At 40.7% G+C, this 23,719-nt stretch overlaps 1 protein-coding gene across 4 annotated transcripts in view; it reads left to right on the forward strand.

Annotated features, from left to right (window-relative positions):
• Positions 1-763: 763 nt before the first annotated feature.
• The window catches only part of fbxw7 (F-box and WD repeat domain containing 7), an 81,359-nt gene continuing 58,403 nt past the window's right edge, over positions 764-23,719 (forward strand). The window contains exons 1-3 of one of the 4 annotated variants that reach the window (XM_077570562.1): positions 764-1,204; positions 7,739-7,905; positions 23,419-23,670. In XM_077570562.1, the coding sequence (XP_077426688.1) occupies positions 23,488-23,670 (183 nt within the window). In that variant the 5' untranslated portion in view covers positions 764-1,204; positions 7,739-7,905; positions 23,419-23,487. Of the gene's footprint in view, positions 1,205-6,967; positions 6,992-7,146; positions 7,196-7,738; positions 7,906-14,065; positions 14,491-23,418; positions 23,671-23,719 lie in introns of those variants that run through there. The other 3 variants (XM_077570564.1, XM_077570563.1, XM_077570561.1) reach the window with 3 other exon arrangements.

The following is a 23,719-nucleotide window of genomic DNA, read 5'->3' on the forward strand; positions in this document are numbered from 1 at the left end:
GCCTTCCAATTTTCATAGATGTTGATGATGTTTTTGTGTGTGTGTGAAATCACATAATAACCCTCTGACATCTTTTTTGTTTTTTTGCCAGGCCTGATTGTGCAAAGTTTCATAAGTTTTTAAGAACTTTTACCATCAAAATAGCGTTATTTTTCTTGGCAAACAGGAAGTTGTGTGTTTTGATGGCTTTGAGCTAAAACGAAAAAAAAAAAGACCGTGGCCATTCTCGTTCAACAATGCACGACTAACTTTATTATAGTGTAGGTACTGTTACGCCTCAGATTTCCGCATTGGTAAATTCTGTAAAAGTCATAGAAAGTGGACTCGCGCCAACAGTTTCCATGCAAATAAAACACCGGTTTGGATTCATTCCGGAAGTCGGATGCATACTTACGCAAAAGCTCATGGGGCGTAAGAATAACTTAAACAGCTGTAGGGAAAGTAATTTAATACCAAAACAAAAATAAAACCTAACTGTTCAAATTCCATTTAACAGTGAAAAAAATTAAAATGGTCATTTTAAACGAAAAGAAAAAAAAAACACTTTATCATTTAAATTATAAAAATGAAGGAAAAACACTGTCATTTTACTGTTGGAAGCAATAAAGTAATACGATTAAAATGCATTATTTTAATATTAATTTATTTTATTATATATGCTTTTTAATTAAATAAAATCCAGCTATTTTTACCAAGCCTAACCAAGCAAACCAGAAAAAAAAAACACATCATTTCCGAGCGCCAGCTTGAAAGCAAATCCCGACGTCATTTTCGCGCGACGGCCATTTGTCAAGGATCCGAAAGCTAGCGGTAGCGGTTCGCGGCACTCAAAGCCAAATTGCTCCCGCTACGACGCGACCCCTTCTGTCACAAACACGGGCCGTGACGGACTAGAAGCAGTCTCGCGAGCGGCAAATACGCCCCGACTGCTTTGAGCCAAGCGGCTAATGCTAGCGGCGTTTTTTCCACTAGCACCCCCGCGCGGACGGATGCTAATTTAGCCGGTGTCGCTAACGTGGTCGCCCCGCGGTACCAGTGCGCGACACACTGGGAAGGGAAGACACGAAAGGGAGGGCATCATCCCACCGGAGGCTCCGGCCGGCGTTTGCCTCCTGTAGCCAATGAGGATATCTCACTCCGGATACACCGCCGCAAGGAGCTACCGGAAAGGCCCGTCGTCCCTGGCCGTCCTCGCGCTTGTGAGGTAACCACACTCGGGCATTTTCCACACACACAACCCGGGCAGCCAGGCATCACTTCGCGGGCCTAGCATCTTAGCATTAGCTTGTTAGCGACGTGCTAACTCCAGAAGATTCAGCCTTTTATTTACATTTCTTCCACCAAAGTTCAACTACCCGGATGGCGTCCTGTGTGTTAACACGCGTAGTGTAGCGTTTAAAAAGATGCCGCTGAGGCTCAAATAAAAGAAGCCGAGTTCACTCCTTACTTCCCAAACTCGTTAACTAACTTTGTTGAGTCCCATCGAAGAAGCCCAACTCGGCTCGTGTTGTTGCTCCACATGTCTGCATATTCTCGGGCAGTTTGATTCAAATTGGAGCATTTTGCACCTTGGTCATGTCAAGCCTTAATGTTTGCACCTGTATGATGTCTTGATGGTCAACAAGCTTGCGTAATCATTACGACAGGGAGCAAACAACAAGAGAGCTTTGAAGTCACATTTGACTCATGGAAGAAACCCAAGTTCGGTTCTGGGAGAAGTCAAATAGTCAGGGAGATTTGATTAAAATCGAACGTAGTCCAGTTTCAGAACATTTCTTGATGCAAAGGTCTGGCAGAACATTAGGTGTTTATTGTAACCCATATTGTTGTATTTCCATCTGCTTGTACCGGTAATCAAGATCCAAGTTGGATCAAATTAATTCAGTGCAATTAAAAAAGGTGATTGATGTTTTGTCCTTTACTAAAAAATTAAGTAGAGCTGAATTTTACCTGTTCAGATACAATGCTAACACCAAAATAAAGGGAAAGTTGGAGTCTTAAACGTGCTGCCAGTTATGTTTTTTTTTTTACCTCTCAATATTTTGATTACGATTTAATATCTAATATTTTTTTTCAAGATTGTTTTCCCATGTATTTTTTTTTTTTGACCACCAAAAAGTTATCTGTATTACAATAAATAATGTCAGATTTATTATACATAAATGGTTTTGTCTGGTAGGTTAGGCTTGCGCTAAAATAAAAGCAAAGGAATCTTACATTAAAATACATTTTTTGGAGTGAGCTATTAGTTCCATGCAGTGGTTCTCGTATATTTGTGGCTTCGCTGTAAAGTCAATGTTTATGGCTGATTAAGGTCACGTGGGATGGCATAACTCGCATGTAATTTGCTGTGTTTTGCTATCCAGTAAGCCACTATAAAGCCTACAATGGATGCTCCGTTTATAATAAAAGTGCCTGGTCAGGTTTTGCGTCTTTAAATCTTTTTTGGGACGACTTCTGGGTCAGGAGCAGAAATTAGGGTGGTAAACTTGTAACATTGGCTAGCTTATTGGCAGCGGTCAAAATTAACGCCAAATCAAATAAAACCCTCAGATGAAACTACAATGAGGCGTGGGTAACACGTCTCCGCCATTCTTACTTGTCAGGCGGGTGTAAAACGAAGTTAACCGCCATCAATGCAATAAAATCAGTCAGGCGGGAAGTGTATGGTGACACTTGAGCCTTTAGACTTCATTTTTACGTTCTTGTATTAATCCTCCTGTTGTTCTTGTTTCTTTGGTACACCAATAATGTTCATTGGTAACATTTAATGCATTGAGAATAATAAAACACCTGAATATAAGTTTTAAAAAAAATAATAATGAAAAAAGCCAAATAAGAAGCACAAGCTCGCAAAATACCACCCGTTTTGTACGTCTTCGTGGGCATATTTTAATTGTGCAACCTCCAGGCGTCTTCCGTGGACATTAAGTTGATTTGATTTGGTAAAAAGACACACACATGATTGAATTTGTCCTTTAAAACGACTTCACAGAACACACACATTATCAGACCTTAATCCATTTGTTTCATTTAAATCCAAGCGAGAAGAATTGCTTTGCCTCTTGATGTTCCGCCTGTCAGGGTTGATAACGCGCTGAAAGATTGCATGAGTTCTCCCTCCAGTCTTGATCACATGAGCTTTTGTATTTTGTTTATGGCATTTGATGGCGTCGTTTGCCACCGACGACTGACTCTTGAACTCCTTCCCATACTAAAATGAATGCGGATACAGATGCACGCTCATCGGAAGTGGCGGCGTTATTAAATTTTTTTTTTAATTGATTTGTTGGATTTTTAAAAAAAAAAAAAAAGGAGAGCAATGATGATGTCAAATCGAATGAACAATACTGAGCTCTCCTGTAAAAAAAAAAAGGAAAAATAAAAAAAAAGGAAGTGGCGGCGTCCACGCAACTTGGGTATCGAACCCACACCGTAGAGCTGTCAAAATCAATCGATTAATCGATTATCAAATTAATCGACAACTATTTTAATATTATGGATTAATCATCTGGAGCCATTTTGTAATTTATAAATTGTCCAAATCCTCGGAGTTTCAGCATATCAACACTAATTGTTCACTGATTTCTGTAGTTCTTCATGAAAGATGACTGATTATCTTTTGTGTGGAATCAAAATAAAACATTTGCAAACGCCTGTTTTTACTTTTACCTCTTTTTTTTTTTTAATCACTATACGAATACGAACTAAACACCAATTACCGGTTAATAAACGGTAATCGGGGAAAAAAAATGCTTTTGTAATACATTTTAATGCAAAATTAAGATGAATCCAATTAGTCGATTAATCGATTGAATCGATAGATTAGTTGATTCTAAAAATATTCGATAGTGACAGCCCTACCACACTGCGAACAACCACAGATTTTTTTCTCCATTTGAGCCTTGTAAGGTCTCAAAACGATTAATCTATTAGCAAAATAATTTTGATTCATTTGGTAATTGATTGTCGATTAATCGCCACATTTGTGCACCTCTATTTGTTAATATGATTGAATACTAATTTACTGTGAAGCAAGGCACCCACATGTGAGTCGCAATGACTTTTGTCACGTCTCGAAAGCGCCCTGCTTCGAACCAGATTCTCAAAATAGCCCCTGACTGTGTTTAAAAACCGCCCCCGGACTTCTTGACTGGTGTAAACAAATGAAAATGAAAAGAGCGTCACTAGTGAGAGTCTCACAGGTGGCGACGCATTCCTGAAGCCTTCGAAGCTTCAGTAGTTGGAATCCCTTATCGCCCCCGTGTTTGTTCAAGATTAAACGCTTGTTTTGCGGCAGCGCGCCGATAAGAACGAGCAAGGGGCGCGAATAACACCACGTCATGCATGTCTGGAGGAAGGGCGCAAGTTTGAAACCGTCAGAAGAAGAACTGCCTACAAGGTGGTGTGTGTGGGCAGCGTCAGATGAAGGAAGGAGGAAATTAAAGGGCTTTTTCTGTCATTTCCTGCCAGCGATAAACGCACACGTGCACACGCGCTCCCAACATGCCCTTGATTCGGCGTCATCAAGCGTGATTGTGCGCTATTATTTCATGATTGGCTCATCACTGCCTTTTCTTTCCCGCACTTTGGTGCCGAATCACCTGCCAATCACAGTACTGACACTTACATTTATACCAGCAACTACTCGTGTTAGGAGTGCAATCGAAAGTGGTTTTAGGGCCGCTAAGAGATGCTAAATGCGTGGCTTTGTCTTCTTCCCGAGTTCAGTGGCAGCTTAGCAAGTAGCGTCGCATACTTGACTGAAGAAGTCTGATTTTGTGACAAGACAACCACGGCAAAGTGCGACTATTGGCGTCCATTTTTGGCCACATTTTTGATCAGACGTCGTCTTTCTTTTCGCCCGGAGTTTGGCGAAGCTCAAGCTGCGCATCCCGCGTGGTTTTAGTATTTCGACTTCAACGGACGTGATGCCAAACCTGCAGTGCCGTTCCACATGATGTAGGCTGGAGGTCTGCTCACTTGCAGCTCAGCGCTGACCCATATTCCCTCTCACTTCTCTGGGTGAATTATTTACTGTTTATCAAACTTAAGGTGAGATGCTGGTTGTTGCTCCGACATATTGGCGCATATTGATTTGGTCCTGTCAGCCTATTTGTTAGGGGTGGGAATCTTTGAATGTCTCACGATTTGATTCGATTCCAATTTTGGGGTCTGCGATTCGATTCAGAATCTATTTTCGATTAAGATTTTTGATTCAAAATATTTTTATTGTCAATGGTTTTTGCTTCAATCTATAGATGTGCAAGGAATTGTAATGATCTCCTCCAGCCTGACTCGCGGCACTTTTATCACTCAAAAGAACAGCTCCACACTGCAAAAAAAACTAGCTTTTATTGGAATAACTTGGTTGTGACCTTTTCCTTCTACTCTCTAATGCGGCTACAACTTAACAGTGTATTAGACCGCGTGGAACCACACTGCCCCTCAGTGGCCAAAGCGGGTACAACATGAACAGCTCTCCCAGTAAAGGCACACACAAACAAAGGCAAGACAGTATAAAATAATTTCAATAAAATTGATTTTGGGAGATTTAAAAACAATTCAGAATTGTACTAAATGAGAATCATTTTTTTGGCACACCCCTGCTATTTGTGAGTTTTTTAAAAAATCTGCTAAGAGCGATTAGAACTGTCCCAATCTACGGTGTACACACTAATCGTGTTGGTAGGGTTTACGATACTTTTATGGACCTTGCTTGGAACAGAAACGGTTCTTGTCCAAAGTGTTGCCGGCCACAAAGTTGGAAGCAACCAGTTCTCCAGAAGCTCTTGACGAATATCCCCTTTTCACTACATGTACCCTACTCTGTAATGATGCTTTTCCATTGGTCATATTAGGTCCTCTTTTAACTCATTTGCTTTCAAAAATATGTTGTTGTTTTTTTTAAATGCAAGCGCCATACAGATGGCTTTGTTGCAGCCTCTAAACTGAAGAAAACAGTTGAAGCAATGGTAGTTAGAAAAACGGCCAGCAAGAGATCAACCAGGGCCATGTTGCAAAAGCTGTTCCCCACAGTTTTAAACTGATTTGTGAATAGTGATGAAACTTGGCTATATTCTAATGCTAATTGCTGCAAAACTGAAACAGATAGAATTATACTTTTTTTCCTGATGAAAGAAGCGACTATAATCTTTCTTTTGGTAGCTTCCATGTTTCTATAGCAATAAAACAGAATATTCTGTGGGCCTTGCAAAATCAATCCAAATCAAGTAAAACGGCCGGGAGCGAAGGGGATTGCTTCCGTGAAAATGGCTGGGAGTGAATGAGTTAAGTACTTGTTCATCGTCCTTATAACCGGACGCTGAGCTAGCAAACGACCAAAAAATAAAGGCACTTGCTACCATTAGCTTGCCCCAGATGCTGCAGGTTTGAGCTCCACAGCCTCCACTTTGCTGTAGCCGAGCCCTCAGTCTTCTCACCGCCACTAAGTGGGGAAACAATTTCTTCAGACAGACCCACAAGTGCTCTCGTCCTAGCTAATAAATGCCAGAACTTTATCTCCATATTTTAAACCACCCGTGCTTGGACGACCGTTAAATCTGTGAACGATCGAGTGTTCGAGGCGCTTTCGGAGCGTGCCTTGGACATCTTTCCTGGGTTCTGACCTGGGTGGTAAGGCTTCCCCGGTGACGACGCAGACAGCTGGGCGATCAGTTCAAGTGCCTTTAAGTCTATTAAGAGCGGATTATCCCGTCGTACGGTCAAAGTGAACGAAGCGCTTCAAGAAAACAAGTCTGTCACTTTCTTCACTTTTTTTTTTTTTTGTTCCTTACAACCTGTCTTGTGTAGAAACGGCAACGAACGGACTCCGTGTCCGAGAAGTCCATCCCACCACCCATTTGGCTTCCAAGATCCCATTTACACCAGACACGACACTCGCTTTTCAGTTACTAAACAGCTCAACGTGTTTTTTTTTTGTGTCTCCCGCTCCACCTGCCATCCAGACGGGCAGCATTGAGATTTCAAGGTCAGGAAATTACCGTGTCGTGCTCCTGCCAGGACGTTTGGCTTATGGGAGTTTCCATGGCAGCAGCATGTTTCAAGCCGCTGTACCCCCCCCTCCCCCCCGGGAGGGTGGGGGGGGGCAACCTCCAACCCCCGCCCTCCTTTTTTTTTTTTTTGCACCTCTTCAAGACAGCATCTGTGGCTAGCCGGGTGATGCAACAGCACGGTGCGAGCGGGTTATCTGTGCACTTACAGAATCCAAACCAGTTACTTTCGGACCTTTGTGCCGTTGTGAGTGTTGTATGTGTGCGTAAGTGGATTCACGTGGACATACGGTATAGTACGACTTTGCTAACCCCGGCTAAAATGGCGAGTCCGGCTTTCATTAACGCGATTGGGCAGAGCTAGGGCGTTGCAACTAGGCAAGCAGCTTCTATTTGGGGAAACAGAACTCAAAGTGTTGGTCGGAAAGAAACCAAGTGCCCGTAAAAAGGCAACAAAAGCAGCACTAAAATGAATGTGCATCCCTCCGAAGTTCTCACTGTAGAATGTTGCTAATAATGCTAAAAAAACTTCCCTGCAAACAAAGTTGAACTGCTTGAGATTTCCCAACCCTCCTTTCCAGCTTTTTTGTCCCACAGTTATCAAGTGTCGCGCCACAGCTGGATTGGCCGTACACGCACATCTGTTCTTTTCCCAGACCCCTCATGTCCAAATCCACTTTTTTTTTGTTGTTGTTGTTGACGTCAACTCTTTTCTCTTATTCCAGGCGGCAACGCGGCGCCGTGACCCTCTGATGACCTCGGGGACAGCGACGACGACGACGGCGGCGGCTCAGACGGGACTTTTGTGCGCAGGAGGCATCAACGTGCCCGGGCCAGCATCCGGAGCCCAGACCAGCGCTCACGGCCTGAGCAAATACAAGCAGAGAGAACTGTGAGTCAAAGCTGCACCTTTTTTTCTTTTCTTTTCTTTTTTTTTTTTTTTTAAATAGCTCAACCAGTATTTACTGCACGCATGATGAGCGTACTAAAGTGTTTGTGGAATTTTGTAGCACAGAGGTTGGAGTCTTTTGAATGTGTAATGAAGTCTGTTTGTGCGCTGGTGAAGAGGTGAAGAGGGTCAACCTGGGTCACTTGGTGGCCATTAACTGTCCACTTGGCTTCTCATGCAGTGGATTCGTGGCGCTCTATCTATATATATATATATGTATGTGTATATGTGTGTATATATGTATGTGTATATGTGTGTATATATATATGTGTATATGTGTGTATATATATATATATATATATATATATATATATATATATGTGTGTATATATATATATATATATATATGTGTGTATATATATATATATATATGTGTGTATATATGTGTGTATATATATATATATATATATATATGTGTGTATATATATATATATATATATATATATATATGTGTATATATGTGTGTATATATATATATATATATATATATATATATATGTGTATATATATATATATATGTGTATATGTGTATATATATATATATATATATATATATGTGTGTATATGTGTATATATATATATATATATATATATATATATATATATATATATATATATATCCATATCCATATCCATATCCATTCTGGAGAGCTACATGGCTACGGGTATACACATGCAGTATTATTAATAACTGTGGCCATTTACGAGCATTCATTTTAGTTGCATGGGTTCCTCGTTTTTTGACAGTTCCGTTGCTATGTTGTGAATGAAGATGAAGTTGTTTTGTGGAAAACACTACTTCACCTTTATATTTTTATGCAGGATCGTGAGTGATCGGCGGTAACAATGAATACACAGAGACATGAGATACTGTGCTAGAATAATGGTACCCTTTATTCCCCGCAAACAGCAATAAACACACCTCACTTTGCTAGAATAATGGTGCCATTTATTCCCCGCAAACAGCAATCAACACACTTCAACGCTAAGCAGCATAATATGATCATCATCAGCGCTTACCTTGACACTAGACCGGAGAGCCGACGGTCCGGGTAGAACGAGCTGCAAAAAAACGGCTGGGCAATCGTACGTATTCCACAGCTGACTCTACCCGGACCGTGTGCCGCTCCGTCTTTTATTCGTTAACAAAAAGTTGTGAGCGTGAGAAACCGGGCTGGCCAAGCCCTCTCCCAGGCACCCTCGAAAACATGTTTGCGAAGCAGGGAAGGGCTGTAGTACAAACAAGACATTCACTCCCAGGTTGATTCCGCTCTTTATTTACAAATTTTTGGGCACCTGGATTCGTACAACAGTTCAGGACAACAACATATCCTTATATAAGAGGTTACACGAGGACATATCAAACCATGGTTATTTTCCCTTCAGAAGTCTATCACCATCTTACGCTAATGCAGTTGTAAAGTCACGATTGCAGGAAACAAGTGTAGGCCATGACAATAAAAGTCAATAAAACCATGAAAAACAATAAATGTGCCGCTTTAGCCGTCTTTTGTGTACACACATTGTGATACGTTTTCAAAAGTGTGAATATGAGGATTTGTGAAACGGATTGGACAGTTGATGTTGTATAAATGCGCTCCAATTACAATCGAGCATTGTTATCAAATATAATTTTTCTTTGTTGGTTTATGACGCAATTTCCAGCAAACATACAATGACTCATCAAACGGAACACGTTTGTTCATCGATGTCAACAATGAATAGCAAATGGGGATTTTGGGTGTCGTGGAAATGATATGAGTCCTTTCCAGGGTTAAACCGGTGCCAACGCAATACTTTCATTAACTCTACAGGTCATATTCATATTTTAACATTTGTCATTGAATGTCACTAAGCGAAACTAAAGTAATAAACTACTCATACTTATAAACGTCTAAGCAGACACTGACTGTTACCAAGTAGTGTTTTTTTTTCTCAGTCCTTTATGATAAAAATGTGTGTCAGGAATTGACATGTAGCTGTCATGTTGTATTGCTAAGTTTTGTGTTCACGATGTTGTTGTACACAATGACGCGTGGTGACTCCAACTGTCTGCCCACACTCGCACGTGACACGTTGCCGTCTCCTGCTTTTTGGAGACCCGGCTGAAAACAGGAAATCGCCAACAAACAAACACTCGGGGACAGGAAGCTGCCACTGCCAAATAAGAGGTCAAATCTGCGTTTGTCTTGATGTACGCTCACCGAACATCATCAAATAAGACACTGTCGCTAAATTGTGTGCTTACCAAGTTAACTCATTCAACTGCCATTGACGGTTATAGACGTCAAAAATTGATTTGAACTATTTCTATTAGTTTAACATTTTTTTCCACTTTTGTTAACAAGAGTATGAAAACCCAAATGTTTTTTATTTGTATAATTAGAACAGATATAAAATTGTGAGTCATGGGATTAATTACGACGACAAATTTCAATTGCCTGATTTTTAATGATCTTTTCTTTTTTTACATCTTTTTTTTTTTAAAGAAAAAAAGATTATTAAAAATAAGGGGCGCCAGGTTATTATTTTTTTAAATTGTAATTAATCGCATGACTTCACGAGTTAACTCACGATAAAAAAAGAAGAAAATATTATAAAAAATTAGGGGCGCCAGGTGATTATTTTTTTTTTATTGTAATTAATCGCATGACTTCACTAGTTAACTCTCGATTAATCAAAAAAATCAAAAGTCTATAGGCGTCAATGGCAGTGAATGTGTTCATGCTTTTTCATTTAACAACGTGTTTTATTGTGGTGGTAGTCGGCAGTAATGTGTTGCAGCATACTTTTATTTTGGCCCATGTGGAGATTTTGAACTGGCACGTCACTTTTGGTAGCAGAACATAAGAACAAAAGCTTTAAATAATCCAGAAGACAAAATTCGAGTTCACGATTTAGCACATTTTCAACGATTCAATTCTTTAAATGGCGATGTGTCGACTTAATTAGATTTATTGCCCAGGCCTAACTCGATTATTAGAATTGGTTGTCTATGAATTTGATAATCGATTAATCAATTAATTTGGACAGATCTTAGCATAACATGTTTCCTTTATTGCATTGGAGATTCTCGGAAGCTCTTATTTAGTTTCTCTTACATCTCCTGGCCGCTACAAGAATCTTCTCATGGTGAGCTAATGTGACTTTTTAGTGACAAAGTCATCACACAGCGGGAGGCGTTCTTAACAAGTGCTGACTCAAGACGGCACCTGCAGGAAACCAAATTAACGACGGCACTTTTCCTCCCTTTCGCCGGTAGAGTGCAGCCAACCCAGAGGAATTAGTAGCCTGCAGCTGATGTACATTTTCATCACTGGGAATGAGACTAATAGTGTTCAAAAGACAGTGTCTGCTGGAGTCAAGACGCTGGGACTGATAAGTGGGACATGCGATGCCTTCAATGCCCCTCGTATTCTAGAGCTTGATGTCCTCTCTGGCGCAGTGACCACTTTGCTGTACGGATCAATACGCCGAGGCACTGAGCTGACACGGTGAAAAGCAATATTCATAAATAATGAACCCTCTTTTCCCGTGTTCGCGAGGAAACGACCATAACGGTAAATAGGATTGTTGCTTCTTCACCACCAACGACCCTGAGATGAAGCTCAAAGCGGGACTCTTTCGGCGTCATCTTTAAGCCGCGCGGTTCTCATCAAAGCCAACGGGAGGCAACTTGCGAGCAGCTTTTAAGTGTGTGAATGCTGGACCGTGACATCAGGCCACCGACTCTTGTGCTGCGCGTATACAAAAAAAAGACACGCCTCAATATTGTGATTAATAGTGGCGGCACATATAACATCTTCTTGCTCCACCCGCAAAAATGGGTTTAGTTCCACTTTAATTAGACTTTTTGTTACAGTTGACTGTGTTGCATATCAGAGTGGGAGAAAAAAAAAAATCCTTCCTGCTAATCACGTTAGCGCTTATGAGTTTTCATTGTTTTGAAACTAGGGCCCGTCAGTATTTAGGTCAAACAGCTTTTGAGTTTATTTTAGAAGACTGCTCTTTCCATATGTACATTTAATCACTTTTGCTTTCTGTTTATGTTTGGATATGATTATTTTATACATTTCAACCCGCTACACAGACGGGATTTTGCCGGACTCTTTATCATTTCTTAGCCAAATTTGCCAAACGTCGTCTTGTTGTTGTTGTTGTGTGGCGTTTAATGGAAAAACATCATCTCGTTGTCGTGGGTTGTTTGATTACTTGCCGTGCCTTTCTCCTGACACAATGGTGGCAAAAAAGGGGGTGGGGGGGTTGTTAGGGAATCAATCATTGTAATGCCTGCGCTATTAATATCACACTGCTGCTGCGCTTCCTTTTCGGAGAGAGTCATCCTATCTCCCCTGTACCCCACCGCCCCAACCTTTTAATGGCATCTGGTTACCATCAGATTCTCGTCACCGGCTAGTGTCGCAAAGGCAAAATCGACAATAATATGTTCGATGCAGCCCCACTAGTCTGAATATGTTATTCTGTTTAATATTGCGTTAGTGGAATATGAGGTAAGCAGCGAAACCCAGCCATGGCTCGTTTGACCCATCTCAGGGGGCAGCCATTTTGCCACTTGCTGTCGACTGAAGATGACATTAAGGTCAGTGGTTGAGTGGTTGTCTCCCATCCGCGAGGTTGTGGGTTCGATCCTCACCCCTAGTGACCATGTCGAAGTGTGTCCTGAACCCCGATTTGCTCCCAGTGGACCTGGCAGCGCCTTGCATGGCAGCAACCGACCACTTGTGTGTGTGTGTGTGTGTGTGAGAGTGTGAGAGTGTGAGGCTTAAATTGTAAAGCGCTTTAGGCACCATATGGTGTCGTTAAAGCGCTATATAAAAAGCAGTCCATTTAGCATTCCATCAGCGTTGCTCAGGTCTCAGGTAAAAACCAATCACAGCTGAGCAACTGTGATGTCATCTTCAGTCGACAGCAAGTGGCAAAATGGCCGCCCCCCCCTGAGATGGATACAAACGGCTGGATTTTGCTGCTTAACTCATATTTCACAAATGTAATATTAATCAGAATGTCATGTTTAGACTAGTGAGGTCACGTATAACATACGGTCAAGAAATGTTTAAGGTTGACTTCCACGCTAATATTTGTGTAATACAGGCAAGGAAACTTTCTAAACCATTTTTAAAAATGGCTACAAAAATGATGAAATTATGCTAACTTGATCGAGCCAGCCAAGTTATCCATCCAGTTGTAGTAGTCGCACTTGGTTTGGTGAAAATTTGCCTTCGTCATCCATCATCGACTTTTGTCATGACCAGAACGTTGAGCTTTTGTAGCTCAAAACTTTATTTACAATGTCCAAGTTGTCAATTGCAGTCGATTAATGTTCTGCCCGTGTCGCCCTCTAAACAGTGTGAATGCAAAAGTTTTTTTTAGTTGGTCTGTCACATTTCTCTTTTTGAAATCATACATGAACCGTCATTTTTTTTGGTATATTACAACAAAGTAACGACAGTCAACTGTTTGCATGGCTCTTCGTTTGGCCCAGATGAATGAATCCGCAATGAGGTTTAGACGAGTGCCCGCGATCCAAACACTCAATTGTCTTCCTAAAATGTTGTTTTCACGTCAAAGGCCCCATCGTATTTTGTAGGATCTCTTTTTGAAATGGTTAACATGACCTCCATTTAAGACTTTCAGCCTTTTTGCATCTGTCCCCCTTTTTTCATACAGATTAAAGCAGTCATCTGCAGCATTTTGACAGATTACCATTGTAATCTCGTGTGCCCTGTTGTCGTTTGCTTCCCATACTTACTCCCGGACCACCACACCCCCCCTCCTCCTCCTCTTCCTCTTCCACAAGCGTACCACCGCATGCAAAGTGGCTTTGCGTTTCTCGTATGATTCTGCCAGACCGCCCGCCCGCCCGCCTTCCCTCCCGATTAATGGAAGCGTCGGGAGCTCAAATGTCATTTGGAGGAAAGCACTTTTATCGGCAACTTGGAGGAGCTCAGTCTGAGCGTAGCTGGTTGTGGCGGCGGCGGGGTGTGTGGTGTGCGCGCGTGTGTGTGTGTATACAGTGGTGGACCAGGATAGCATCCTCAGTGCACGCCAACTGGAGTCGGCAGAGGAGCCAGACGGCGTCTTTTGTTGACTTTGCAAACATCAGGTGATTGTGGATGTAAGTGGAGTTGATGGGGAAACGATCACAAGGGAATTGCTGCGAGAAACTACTTCTAGTTTTGTGTGCGGATATAAGTGGGAGTCCGTGGCCTGAAGATAACCCGATCCCCGACAACGGAGTACTCAAGGAACGAGCGCCATGCGGATTACAATGCAAAAAAAGCAGTCGGAAGTGAGGACAACTTGAAGCGATTAGGCAAACAACATTACGGGTGGTCTTTTTCTTAGCACCCCCTAATGAGCAGTTGGATGTGTGGCTGTGGCTGCAGCATCATATCCTCTCTGATGAAGAGGCTGGGCCGCACGGCGTGCTGCTCGGACCTCCTCTCCTGCAGCCACACTTCCGAGCAGCTGCAGCGGCTTGCCACCGGCAACCGGCCCAAATCCAAGGTAACGGCGCTCACGTGTGCATCTCCTCCGTGAGTGCCGCAGACGGGCTGGTTTTTGTTTTTTTTTTGCAACTTCAGCAGTTTTTATTTATTTTTTATATTTTTTCTTTTTTTCTGGAGAGCTCAGTATTGTTCATTCGGTAATTTTACCGATTTGACATGTCATCATCATTGCTCTCTTTTTTAAATTTTTTTGTATTTAAAAAAAAAAAATTGTATGTGCGAGTGTGTGTGTATTCATTAGTTCACCTAAAACCTATTAAAAAATCCCATACCGTTCACCTAAACCGAACACTTCCAGCCAGAGTCGTGAGGCCACCAGGAGACCCGAGGAAGTTTTTTTTTTTTCAGTCTTCAGCAGTTTTTAAAAGGCGAGACCAATGTTGCCACCTGCATAAAGTACCTCAAAAAGATTTTAGAAATTCAAAAATAATGTTGGGCATCGTTATATTATATACACTATGAAACATGGTTCCTTCTTGACATACAGTATAAAGATGTGTAGTGGAGATGTATCCGTTCAAAATAGTTCCTTAACATAAATTACTACTTTCCTATCAGGACGGGCTTTGTCTGGACCTTGTGACTTCTTCGGACTTAGAGAGCACGATTTTACATTGAAAGCCACAAATATTTTATTGGGCTCACCGAATAGCTGAGAAAAGGTTTCACAGGAAAAACGTGAATCGATAAATGTGGAAATATTGGACTGTGAATAATTTATGTGACGCTTAGCAGAAGCTAACACTGTTAGCTGATGCTAATCTGGACAAAACTTATTGCAGCTCTTCTTACATTTTGGCTCTGGCATGACATTAGTCAGGTTTCCATGCGACTTATGCCCGTTTCCATATCGAGAGCGGTAGCTGGGCGGTATACACCATCGAGATGTGATCCACCATTAATTTAGAAGAAGAAAAAAGACCAGGAAGCGACTGCACCGTGCGATGACGTCGCACGAGTTTGCTTTTGTAATTATTGATAAACCGTAGCGTTTCTTTGCTATTTTTTTTAAAATCTAAAATAGCTAGTTTTGTCGTCTCCCCAAACATGCCTTACTTTATCGTCCGACATTGCTTTGGGACTACAAACGTACGCGTGACGTAATATCCGGTCAAAACGTGCAACGTGTATCCGGTCTTGGCAGCAGTTATTCGCAAAACCAGTTATCTTTATTCCATAGCCAAAATTGGCATTTTGCTTTTTTCGATATGCTTCAAAATCAACCCCCTTCCAAGCGTAAAAACTTGTTTTGCGAATTGTGGGCCCTTTTTTAAATTCCTAGCGTTTTACATTCCGTTTTTTCCCCGTATTTCTTGAAAAAAAAAATGGGTGGCTGAAAACCCAATTACAGGGATGTGATTTTTCCGCTAATTCGCGGAATTCCGCTTTTTTTTTTCTCCCCCCCCAAAAAAATAATCCGATTTATTTTTATTTTATTTTTTTATTTATTTATTTTTTTTTTAGTAGTAGTAGTAGTTCATTGTGTATGCACATGACTCCGACAGATAACATCTTCTGCTATAACAAAGACATTTGTGGTATGCTCTAATATGAGTTACTTTTCATTTGGTCATGATACAATTATTTGTTCATGAAATTTGAACTCTTCAACATTATTTATGTGTTAACTTAGTAATCACATTAGTTAGATATGATGATATTCTCAGTGATAGTTTTTAAAAGCAAAGGCAGTCCAATGTTTTTGAATGTGACTGATTTTGAGTTGACTAAAACTGCCATTTTATATGGGATAGTTCAATATACATTGAAAATTTATGCTGTTGTTTTGTCTATTTCTTTGTCATGTGAGTGCATTGAAAGTACTTAAAAACACGGAAAACCCCACCAGGGCACTGCCTGGACCTAGCTGGGTGCCAGCGGCTCCCAGACCCCCGGCTAAATTTTCAGATAATTTCACTTTGGTCAAATCACATCCCTGCAATTAGTGTTTCATGCCATTTGGTCAAAAATGGCAGCTCATTCCCAGCCTCACTGCGGGAAATAGCACTGTACGTTTGAGCTTTACTGACTTTTTTTTATAAAACACACACGGCTGTTACTCTAAACAGAACTGTACGTGTCACTCATGATACCGTGTCGATGGGATGAGATCCTTCCTGGCCGTGACTGCAAATTGCATGAAGCACAGTGGCCTTAGCCGCTTCGAAACAATCCTTCAACTCGAACAAGTGTTGCATCAGAGAGCAGCACAATAATTGATTCTTTAATGGAAGCGGCAGCCTTGACAAAGGGTGTGCTCGAAATCAGTCATTTAAAATGGATTACTTCAGACTAGCTGCAGTGATTGCTGCTCCTCCTCAAGTGGACAAACAAATTATCCCCCCCCTGAAAGGAACAAGTAACAGGCAAAACAAGATTGCACATGTTTGCGTCGCTTTCTCAGATTTCCTCGTCCGTCCAACGGGTTGGGAGGCAACGAAAAGCTGATTTTGCGGCAGCCAGATTGCTTCAGGGCTGGAGGCCACTTTCACAATAGTTATGAATTCTCGTAGTTTCCAAGACAATTTATGCTCTCTCAATTAACAATAGAAGCATTCAGAGGGAAATTTGTTGTCACGCCACTGTTGCATGGAAACTATCAATGTGAAGAGATAACAGGGAATTTTTAGAGGCTAGCGAAGCGCTGATGTTTAAAGAAGACAAGCAATTTTTCCCCCCACAATTGAAGTGTTCTCAGTTCCAAAGTATCTTAATGTGACATGACAAAAAAACAAAACTGTATACTCGACACTAGGGGTCCTTTTTGAAACAGAGCTATTTCTTGGGTACTGATAAATGTGAAGTTGTACCAGTTTGACACACACTTCTGAAATAGCAACTTTGCTCAAATTAACTTCAGTAATGCTTTGATCTGTTATGATTAATAGTTAATGATATTCATTTATGTGAAGACACTTATGCTAATGATTTCTCACCATAATCAGAACACAAACATCAATACGCAAGTCCTAATTTCAATAAATCTCATTGTTTACATTTTTATATGATCACTTCTACAACATTCCTAGAAAATCACAATGTCCCATCACTGGTGAGCTACTTTACAACGGGCCCACGGGCTTCTCATGCGCTCCACAACTACAACTTTTGTTACCATGACGACCGAGGGCGGAGCTATGGCGTTGCGACGAGAGCGGCTTCTACTTGTGGGAGTAAAGAATGGATTTAAAAAAAAAAAAAAGCACAAGAAAACGAAAGTATTTTTACATCTAGGATGCTGCACTAATCTGTGAGTATGTGGCGCATGAACACGTTGCCAAACAAACCCACTGCCACCACGGGGACAACTTTACACACAGTTATGTGCTGCTTTTCAGAAGCTAAAGCTGTTAGCCGATTAGCTTCACTATCTTGATGCGGTTCATCATTGGGGGACTTGTGTGATGTACCTGAATTTTGTTTCTAAAAAAAACAAACAAAGTTTCCCAGTTATTGGACTTCAATGTTCAATCAGAATGCCCGCCTCAATCTAAAGTTCATACGTTTTTATCAGGATACACACATTTTGAAATCATAGCGTCTCATGTGGAGCTTCCACTTCCTGTGGGACGACACAAGGGACTGACTCTAAATAGAAAAATCAATTAATAGCTTCTGCGTGGAATTGGAGAGGCCAAGAAAACAAATACGGATGGACTGTATTAGAGGTATGAATCGGGGAAGACAAACATGTGGACAAAAGTGTTCATTTACTAATAAAGATTTGGTGAAAATTAACCAATGAAAATCAGGCATTGCTTTTGAATTGTTGTACAGCAAAAAAATTTTTTTTAATTAACTCTATTAGTCTTAGCGGAAAATTCCAATTGTAAAATTAGTAGCGTATGATTTGAAAATCTGCAATGTAGAGCGATGACTGTAGTGAAATAAAAACAATTGTTGAAACAATGTTTTGCTCTTTAATGCTTAAAGGGTTACTTGACTCATTGAGCCATTTTCAGCAGTAAAAAGTATTTTTTTTATTATCCAGAAATAATTTGATAACTTCATTCTTTTTCATGGACAATTGATGCCTTTTAAAAAATATTTTTTTACACTTGCTGAGATTGAAGATGACATCACCTGTTCTGAGGAAGTAGGTAATGACCAATCATGGCTCACCTGTTTTCTGGGTTTGGTCAGCAAACTAAGCGATAATTGGTCGTTACCTACTTCCTCATCACTGGTGATGTCATCTTCAGTTGACAGCACGTGAAAAAAATTGTTTTTAAAGGTATTAATTGCTCATGAAAAATAATAAAGTAATCAAATTAAATTCTTGACAAAATAGGAACTTTTTCCTGCTGAAAATGACTCAATTAGTCGAGTATCCCTTTTAAAAACCAGCATTTGCTAAAGATTAAATGAAATTGTGCTGAATTTAAAAGTAGGGCTGCCATAAATGACTACTTTGCTAGTCGACTAGTCACCGATAGTACTCAGATAGATGGCAAACTACCGCTAATGCCTTTGTAATCCATGGCAGAGCCAACAATAAGTTAGCATAACCAAAACATGACAAACACAACCGTACCTGTCAGAAATGGCTAACACTCCGTTAGCCATAAAACTGCGTTAGCCATAGTCCTGTTTACGTCACAGATGACCCGGATTACCGCGACTGCGCATGCGCATCGCAGCAGGAGCAGCGGGGACGAGGCCGTTTTTAGAAGAAAACCACAATTGCAAAAATAATTATGATTAAAGTAGTTGTCAACAGATTTGGTCATCGATGGATTAGTGACTATTTTCCTAATCTTGGCAGCCCTACTTAAATATAAGTGAACTGTACTTGGGCAGTGATTCTGTCGCTTCCCACTGCAGGTAGCCTGCCTACCACACTTTGAGAATCACTACTCAAAAAGCCTCCTCACTGTTTATTTAACCAGTTTGCATTTCAAGTCAAGTGTACAACTGCATCGATGCCGGCTGGTACCACTTGCATGCCTTTATGGAAAGTCAATACCTTCTCTACTCTCTCCGGCTGTGCTCTGAAGGACACACACTTGTGTCATTTAATGGCTAATATCCAACACAGTTTTGCCTTTTTTTTTCTTCTTCTTTTTTTTTTTTTACTTTAACCATCAGCCACAGTGAATTCTTTTGAGTAACATGAATGATTTGAAATAACCATATAAACAATATTGGTATATAAATAGGCAAATGTCAAGTACCCTTTCTATTATATTTGTGTTCATCTCACACACCTGTGATGGGAAGAAAATGGCAGCTTTCACCCACTTCTCAGTATTTGGCGTTGGGTTAATTGTGTGGAAAATGCTAACATGAGCGCTAATGGTTGCCCGACCGTCTCTAAAAGTCCGTGATTGACTGTCGGCCTTAATCGCTTCCAGGTCCTTGATCAAACTCTACTGAATAATTCGTGGTTGGTGGTGCATCACATTTCGACAGGGAGTCATTCAATTCTTCGAGAGAGGAAAAAGTAACCTTTGTTCTTTGCTGGTTATAGTGCTTGTGTACAGTTGTTGCCAGAACAGAGGGGAGGGTCCAAGTCCAAATTGAGCAGCATGCTGTCGCCCAAGTGTCCAATTATGAGTCAGTGCACAAAACCCAAGTAGCCAACGAATGTTATCCTGGCATAGCTAAAAATGCATAATCTATGGACCATCATCGTCATTATTTAAGGACATATAAGTTATCGTCGCTTGCAAAATATGCAAGTCTATCCTCCAATGCAGTAGAAGCACAAGTGAAATAGTCAACTTTATTCAGTGTAATGGCGAGTTGTATTTTTAGCAACTCATTCACTCAAAGATCCATTTTTACTAGGTTTTGCAGCGAATGAGTGAATTATTTGTTTTTATCTGTTTTAAAAACTTTTATCGAAATATGTCTTTTCGGGGTGCCAAAAAAGCTAGTTACGTCGCTTGAATGGGAAAAATTGAAATGATGTCATTGAATAATTGAGTTTGACTCGACCAAAATCATGAGAGCAACTACAAAAATCTTGTTAATTATCTGTAAACTATTCATTTTTTATAGGGATAGTAAACAGTTAAAATTTTCATTAATTTTCATGTGCAATTAATACATTTAAAAGCACATTTTCCACTTGCTGTCGACTGAAGATGACATCACCTGTACTGAGGAAACGGGAAACGACCAATCACGGCTCACCTGTTTTCTGGGTCAGCAAACTGAGCCACGATTGGTCGTTACCTTCTTCCTCAGCACAGGTGATGTCATCTTAAGGTATTAATTGCTCATGAAAAACAATGGTGTTATGGACAAAATATTATCTTCTTACTGTTGAAAATGGCTCAGTGAGTCAAGTGTCCCTTTAAAGGTTATAGTGTGTTTTGTTGTCATGGTCGCTGATTTAAAATTTGGAACAAGTGGGTCGCGTGGAAGCTAAATCATTACTTTTTCAGCACTTCATTGGACTTAGCTCAAGATGGGAGCACTTAATGGCAGCGCGGTGCCCTAGTGGTTCCACTTTTGCTTCAGAGTTGGTGGTTTGAATCCTAGCCTTTATTTTATTGGCATTTTTTTTTTCTGGAGAGCTCAGTATTGTTCATTCGGTAATTTTACCTATTTGACATGTAATCATCATTGCTCTTTTTTTGTGTGTGTGTGTGTTCGTTCGTGTGTGTGTGTGTGTGTGTGTGTTCGTGTTTGTGTGTGTGTGTGTTTGTGTGTGTGTGTGTTCGTTCGTTCACCTAAAGCCTATTAAAAAAATCCCATACCGTTCACCTAAACCTAAACACTTCCAGCCAGAGTCGTGAGGCCGTCAGGAGACCCGAGGAAGGACCAAAGAAAGGAAAGTGAAATCCAGCACCTACCAGACGCCACCATTTTATTGGCATTTTAATGGCATGTTCTCTCGCGCTTGCTTTGGTTGTGTTCAAAGAGGCTTGTGTGTGATTCGCAGTTAGCATTTTTAAAAACTCTGCACTCAACTAGTAGTTACCGCCTAGTGATTGCATGAGTCAGGATCACCCCCTAATTAATACTCTTGTCAGCAAGACAAAAAAATATGCTGACTTTTTTTTTTTATTATTTCAGGGGGGAAATGTATGCAATGTTTCCTTAAAGTTCCATCTTGATTCTACATTCTGAGCTACCAGTAAGTTGCATATGAATGTGTATCCAAATATGCAACACTTCCTGCCGCTCATGTGCCTCATTACGAAAGCTACGTGTGCACTGCTGGTAACAATAGGTTGAGCGGCAGCACCAGAGGAAGCAACAAAACACATTTCACCACCAAAGTGCTTGAACCTCGACCATTCCAGTCCAGACCAAAGTTTTTAACTATTCATAGCCCTTCTTCCTTGGCGCTCCAGGCCATAGAGTGGTCGTCCCAGGAGGGCCGTGCAATCTGAGATCCGTCTAATGCTTCCCACCGCAGTGCCGAGACCATGCGCACAAAACGAGACGGGTGACATTGTCCTCAAAGTCAAACGAATGGCTTTTCTTACGGAAACTGATTTAAAAAGGAAAAAGTGTGTATTGTTCCCAAAAAATACTTTCTTATGAGTTGAGATTTTGGAGGCGCGTCTTTTTCAGCTCATCCAACTTTTGCACTCATGAAATTTAGCTTACAGACCTGATGTGGACATTCTAATACTTTTTAAAAACCGAATTTCTATTTATTTATTTTTGGAAATCAACCAAATCAACTTCTCTTTATAAAATATATATATATATTTTTATCATCTTTACTCATTTAGTTGAAACAAATACTTCAATGTTCTTTAGTGGTTATTTTCCACATCTAGCCTGAGCAAACACATTCAGGGTTCCTTGGTTTAATAACCCAAATTTGTACATGATGTAGTCTTTTCGAAAAAGAAAAAAAAAATCATAGATTTTGTGTGGAATTGGAGAGGCCAAGGAAACTCATCTTTTCTGTGGGAAATGGGTCCAAGTGACTCTTTGTTGCGGACCTCTCATCTAGAGCAGTCATTCTCAAACCATGGGAAATTATCAAATGACATTTATTTTGACCGTGTATTTCCTGATTTAAAAAAACAAGACTCCCCCCCCCCCCCATTTTAAAAAAATTGTCAGCCACGTAAAGTATCAGCTTAGGCAAAACAACCAAATGCTCTTCCACTATATGACAGAAGGTACATCATTAATCTGCACATCCACTTTTTGTGAATCCTTTTGCTAAATGGTGTGTGTGTGTTTGAGATTTTTTTTCTGATCCGCCTTTTGCCGTAAAGGTTGGGAAACACTGTTCGACACGATTCCTGGAATTGGATTCCTGGAGATGCTTCATGTGATGTTTCCAAATATCTCAATCCAGCTGGGTCAGCCGTCCAATCAATGGATGTCTTGTAAATGCTTGAAAACACGTTGGAGACCGTGACATAGACAAATAATGGACATGTTTGAGTTACTACTTGAACCCAGATGTAGAAATCTCAAACAAGCCTCCATTGTTGTGTGATAGCGTCGTCTGCCACTGTGCCGCATTAATTCATATCTGAATTATTTTCGAATATTTTTAGAATTGATTAAACTGTCGATTAAATGAATAATTGATTCATCTTAATTATGCATTATATTGTATTACAAAGTATTTTTTACTTTTTTTGATTACTTTTTATTAACCATTGATTGGTGGTTATTTTATACTTTGCATTCATACAGTGATTTAAAAAAAAAAAAGTTTTTTGCAAATGCCTTATTTTGATTAAACACAGAAGATAATAGTCTTCTTTCATGAAGGACTACAGAAATCAGTGAACAATTACTCTTTATATGAATCGGAGGAGTTGGACAATTTTAAAATGAAAATGGCTCCAAACGATTGCTTGTTTGTTAAAATAGTTGTCGATTTAATTTGATAATCGATTAATTTCCATCTGCATCCATGTTTATGTGCAATGAAGCCCCACGACTTCTTGAATCTTGAATTCTGACTGTGTTTTCATGTATTTTGTCTCTGCTGCAGCATGTCAAGACCTTCTCCTCCTCAGACAGCTTAGCGAAGGTGCAGGAGGTAGCAAGCTGGCTTTTGGAAATGAACCAGGATCTGCTGTCGGGGGGCAGCAGCAGCAGGCGGAGTCGGGGCTCTGGGGGTCCGGCGGCGAGAGGTAACGCCTCCTCCTCCGCCGCCCGGGCACCCCAGCAGCCGGCAGAGGAGGCCGACGAGGATGAGCACATGAACCGGGTGCTCGAGGACGAGGAGCGGCCGCGGCAACAGGTGACGATGAAGACGGTGTTACATTCCAAGGTCATATTTTGCAGTCAGC

The sequence above is a fragment of the Vanacampus margaritifer genome, chromosome 7, assembly GCF_051991255.1.
Source record: "Vanacampus margaritifer isolate UIUO_Vmar chromosome 7, RoL_Vmar_1.0, whole genome shotgun sequence".
NCBI lineage: Eukaryota > Metazoa > Chordata > Actinopteri > Syngnathiformes > Syngnathidae > Vanacampus > Vanacampus margaritifer.